The sequence below is a fragment of the Pipistrellus hanaki genome (assembly GCF_964339955.1).
Source record: "Pipistrellus hanaki genome assembly, contig: scaffold_79, whole genome shotgun sequence".
Taxonomy (NCBI): Eukaryota; Metazoa; Chordata; class Mammalia; order Chiroptera; family Vespertilionidae; genus Pipistrellus; species Pipistrellus hanaki.
The window spans coordinates 92,501-98,000 of NW_028182256.1; the positions used below are offsets into that span (position 1 = coordinate 92,501).

Sequence of the window (5,500 nt, forward strand, 5' to 3'; positions counted from 1 at the left end):
GGAGAGCCGCATCTCACCAAGGCGTGGGAGGAGCGGGCAACGCCGGGGGACGGGAAAGGCCTCCGCGCCTCGAACCAGAACCCCCTCCGCGCACGCGCCCGAACGGGCAAACGCGGCAACACACGCCCGCACGTAAGCGCAAGAGCAGCGCAGCGCAGCGCAGCGCTTCACCGCGACGGACGCCGCCGGCCCCCGGCCCGGCGGGACCCTCCCCCGACTCGGAGGGGGGAGGCGCGGGCCACGGTAGGCAAAAGGCATAGGCAACAGCTGCGTGTCGCCGTCGTCGCTCGGCCCCTCAAAAGCCGGAGCAGAGGGGCCCGAGTGCCCAAGCACAGGGGGGGGGGCGGCTACCGAACGCGCTTCCAGAGGAGGGGCGGCGGCTGGGGGATCCGGTACCCCAAGGCACCCTCTCGGAACGCTAGAGAAGGGCTTCCTCACCGAGGGCGCGTCGTCCCCACCCCAACGCAAGCAAACCCCCATCGAGCCCGCAAAGCCACACTTGCGTGCGACACCGGGGGCCGGAGGGGAGAGGGGCCACAGGGGAAGCTACGACCCGGACCGACTCGGCACAGAGCGGGGCTGTACACGCAACGAGCGCTCGCGATAGGGGCCGCCGAGAGAGAGGGGAGAGAAGGGAGCGAGCCCGCGCTGCCTCGGCGCTCGCCCTCTTGAATCACCGGGGGGCCTCACATTCAGTTATAAGCTAAAAGAGAGCCCCGCGATGCTGCGTCGGAAAGACCGGCAACGACGCGACAGGAAAAAAAACTAGCGACGTAGGAAATAACAGGCGGCAGCGAAAAAATACCTCTCACGGGTCAGCCAGCGGCCGGCCATCGCTGGCTCGGCCCCGTCGCGATTGTCCGCGCGGCACAGCGTTTCGAGAAACCCGGGCCCCCTCACGCGAGGGGGACGGGCGTGCCTCACCTTGTCCGGGTCAAGACTACCCCCGCTCCGGAGCCCCTCTTCCGCCGCGGCACCACCGACAGCGGCGGCCCGTTGGGGGACCCGCGGGGAACGGGAAACGACACCACCTGCTCGGCCTCGGGCACCTGAAGGACATCCTGGAACGCTCCAGGAGCACCAACCGAGGGCCAAGGCGAAGGAGCGCACGCACGCCCGACGGCAGAGGCGCGTGCGGCGCGACGGCGGGCCGGCCCCCTCCCCGCCGCGAGGAGGGGCGGCCCGCGAGACGCAAGCCGGGAAAGCCAGCGCGGAGAGTGTCCGCTGCGTCACAAAGACCAACGGGGGGCGCGAACACCACCGAGGTCGGGCCGGGTTCCGCACCCCTTCCCCTTCCACACACAGCCATCGGGCAGGAGGGTAAGAGGCGAGGGGCCCGCGGGCAGAGCGAGAAGAGCGGTCCCATTCGCCAAGGAATGTCCGTCCCTCGTCTGGCGCGGCTTAGGCCCGGCCCGGGAGAGCGCGACGTCACCACATCGATCAAGCGCGGGGCCAACAAGCACCGAGGAGGAGAAGGGAAAATGAGGCGCAGACAGCCGCTCGGAACGGGCCTGGCCGCTTTTAGCCTCGCCACCCAAGCCCTTCTTTTCCTCTTTTCTCTTTCTCAGGCACCCAGGGACATGGTGTCCACACTAATCTCGTGGTACAAAATGCCAACTTCAGGCAGAGCATGGATGCGCCCGGAGGCAGGGGAGTCTGTCTACATATCACGCCGGCCTCACGGAAGGGAATCACGGCCACCGGAGACCCCACGGGACCCCATCGCCACCAAAGAAGGGCCGGGGGGGGGGGGTGTAAGAGAAAGAAACGGGGCTATCTGGTCGACCCCCGTAGTCAAGAGCGTGCTTCGGATCAGGCGGCAGCAAGAGGGAGCGGGCCGGGCCGTCCACGGCCTCTCTCACCATCTCGCCCGCGCGGGCACGGCCCGGTCAAACGTGCTTCCGAATCGGGACTTTGAAAAAATTCCGCGAGGCGCCTACGACCACCGTGTCTACGCAAGGGCCCGTCCACGGCGTCGGCCGGCAGAACTCACTTGCCCCCCAGAATGCGCATCGGACTTTGAAAAACTTCACGGAAAGCTCCTCTGATGAACGGACCCCGCGGGAGCAAACGCCCACACAAGGCACGGGTCGGGACAGGACGGCGTCCCGGCGCAACCCAGCCTCTCCGGCTACGCCCGCCGCGGCGGCGGCGGCGGCGGCGTCCCGGGCCCCGGCCCCGGCCCCGGCCTTGGCCTCGGCCGGCGGCGGCGGCGGCCCCGGCCCCGGCCCCGGTCCCGGCCCCGGCCCCGGCCCTGACGTTCCGCGCGGAGGGGCGACAGCGAGTGCTGGTCGACACGTCCCCGGCGGCGGCGGCCACTCACACCTTCAATAGCCCCGGAGGTCCGATCTCCGGAGAACCCGACAGGCACCGAAGGAGCGGCGCGCGAGCCACCCTCCATGGCTTCGCCTGTGGCGGCGGCAGCGGCGGCGGCGGCGGCGGCCCCGGCCGAGGCCAAGGCCGGCGGCGGAGGCGGCGGCAGCGGCGGCCCCGGCCCCGGCCCCGGCCCCGGCCCCGGCGTTCCGCGCGGAGGGGCGACAGCGAGTGCTGGTCGACACGTCCCCGGCGGCGGCGGCCACTCACACCTTCAATAGCCCCGGAGGTCCGATCTCCGGAGAACCCGACAGGCACCGAAGGAGCGGCGCGCGAGCCACCCTCCATGGCTTCGCCTGTGGCGGCGGCGGCGGCGGCGGCGGCGGCCCCGGTCGGTCCCCGCGGAGAGGTAACAGAGTGCTGGTCGACCCGTCCTAGCGGCCCACCACCCCGGCGGCGGCGGCAGCAGCCACTCAACTTCCCTCACTAGTTCTCCAGGTTCAATCTCCGGAGAACTGGCCAACCGCTGACGGACCGGCGCAGCCGGCACAATCCTGACAGCGCCGCCGGCATCCTGGAACTTGGCCCCGGGCACCGAGGCCGCTTCCACGCCCTAGATTCTCCGTAAGGAAGAAACGATATAAAAGCGGCCGCCAGGTGGCTCCCGACAACCGGCGCGAACGTCAGCGGGACGGATCCAGATCCCTGGCCGGCAAGGGCGCCCCACCGCCCCGCCAGAGGGGCCGATCGCGTCCCGGGCCCCCACCCCCACCCCCAAACACAAACTCCGGGACGGCACGGCGGCAGCGGAAAGGGGGTGGGGAAGGGGGGGTCGAGGGGGGCTTAGGAAAATCTTTTTTTTTTATTTATTTCATAATCATTTTAATGATTAACTATCAGCCACAATGTCTATTATTGTGAGAATTATGAAACAAATTATGGCATATCCAAATATAAAATGCCATGCAATCTATAAAAGGATGACGTACACGCACATGTAAGCCCATTAAAAGATCTCAGAGTCACGTTTCTGAGAGAAAAACACAAGTTATATAAAATTAAATATTATACTCATAATATTAATCAACTTAAAGAAATCCTTCTACATAAAACTCTGCTGAATATATATATATATATATATATATATATATATATATATATTTTTTTTTTTTTTTTTTTTTTAAGGCCTGATGCACGAAATTTGTGCAAGAATAGGCCTTCCTTCTCCCAGCTGCTGGCATGAGCTTGCTTCCCTCTAGCATCTGGGATCTGGGCTTCCCTTGCAACCCCAGTTTCATCCAGAAGGTTGTCTAGAAGGACATCTGGTCTAATTAACATATTATGCTTTTATTTTTATATATATTCACATATACATAAATATAAAGCAAGGACACATATTTTGATATATATTATACAAAGGTTTTAAGATAAATATGTACATATACATGTATACATATAAGGAAAATCTTTTTCGGGAGATGGACGGAACACAGGGGTGGGCCGGGCCACTCGCAAGTGAAATACTTCTCCGGACTTCTCTCTCTCTCTCTCTCTCTCTCTCTCTCTCTCTCTCTCTCTCTCCCTCCTCCCTCCCTCCCTCCCTCCCTCCCTCCCTCCCTTCCCTTCCCTTCCCTTCCCTTCCCTTCCCTTCCCTCCCTCACTCCAGGAAGGACATAACAAAAACATTTTTGCAGTCAGCCCAGGATGTGCCCATAACAAAAGTACTGGAATAGCACCTGGGACCCTTCAGTCTGCAGCCCAACGCTCTATCCACTGAGCCAAGCCCGTTAGGGCAACATATTTATTTTTTTAAAGGCTACCGAATAATGATAAACAACTAGAACAACAACAACACTCTCTCTCTCTCTCTCTCTCTCTCTCTCTCTCTCTCTCTCCTCTCTCTCCCCCTTTCCTCTCTGAAATCAATGAAAATATAAAAAATAAAAATAAAAAAAAATAAAGAGAAAACCATCAGGAATCAGTGTAGAACAATGTTTGACAACACTTGGGAGTCATGCCTAAAGAGCAGTACACTGTAGAACAGTGTTGGAAAACACTCAGAATTCACTCCTAAATGGCACAAAACAGACTGATAGTGTTTCACACCACTTGGAATTCACGTCTAAGTGGCTGGAAACTATGTGAAATTGTTTGCTGCGAGCACTTCAAAATCACTGATCTAGATCAGGAAACAGTGTAGAACAGTGTTTGACAACACTTGGGATAAAACTCCCCCCCCCCCTTCCACTCCTGGAAAAAAAGGGAGTACATAACAAAAGCATTTTTGAAGGAAGCCCGGGTTCTAAATCCTAAAGGAGGCAGAAACACAGGTTCATAAACAACACGGTTTTAATTTTTTTTAATATATTTAATTGTTTTTGTGGTGTTGTTCTCTCTATTTTCTTTTTTTTACAGAGAGAAGAAGAGAGGGTTAGATAATCAGAAACATCAATGAGACCCTGTGCCGGCAACCAAGATACATGGAATGGAACCTTCTATCTGCAGACCAAAGCTCAATCCACTGAGCCAAACCGGTCAGGGGGCAATAGGAGTTTTAAATCAAAATAAGAAATTAATACATCCGATATAAGTAAATAGGAATCTTCGTATGAAACTAAACAAAACAAAAACGCATAAAATTTTTTCAAGTAGACAACTTAATGTATCAAGTCTTTCCTTCCTCATGGATTTCTTCTCTGGCCTCCCGCCGACCCTCCTCGTTTTAAAAAAATATATCTTATTGATTTTTTTTTTTTTACAGAGAGAAAGGGAGAGGGATAGAGTGAGATACGCCCACAACCAAAGCACTTGCCCTTGAGCAGAACCGAACAAAACCATTTTTGTAGCCGGAGATGTGCTCACAACCAAAGTACTGGAATCCAACCTGGAACACTTCTGTCCGCAGGCCGACCCTCTAAACACGGAGCCAAGACCGTTAGGGCCCACCCTCCTCTTTTTAAAATTCTCTTTTGTGGCCCCCAACCTCCACACCCCACCCAATATCTATGATTTTCAGCTCAGGGAGGAAGTATTTCCAAGTACTAGGGACTAAGCCCAGAAGCCAGCCATTCGGGCAATGAACGGTAAACTCGACCCCTGAAAACTTGAGGAAAAATCTGTCTCTGCCCAAAGACAAGCATGTGGGGGCGGGAAACTTTGGTGGTGCCTCCGTAGGTTGTGGATTTCA

The 5,500-nt window shown here is 57.5% G+C and overlaps 1 protein-coding gene across 3 annotated transcripts in view; it reads right to left on the reverse strand.

Moving 5' to 3' along the window:
• Positions 1–3,447, reverse strand: part of LOC311616152 (uncharacterized protein) — a 21,508-nt gene extending 18,061 nt beyond the window's left edge. For 2 of the 3 annotated variants that reach the window (XM_084907416.1, XM_084907417.1), the window contains exon 1: positions 2,324–3,447. In XM_084907416.1, the coding sequence (XP_084763542.1) occupies positions 2,324–2,661 (338 nt within the window). In that variant the 5' untranslated portion in view covers positions 2,662–3,447. The remainder of the gene's footprint in view (positions 1–2,323) is intronic. The other variant, XM_084907418.1, reaches the window with a different exon arrangement.
• Positions 3,448–5,500: the final 2,053 nt, after the last annotated feature.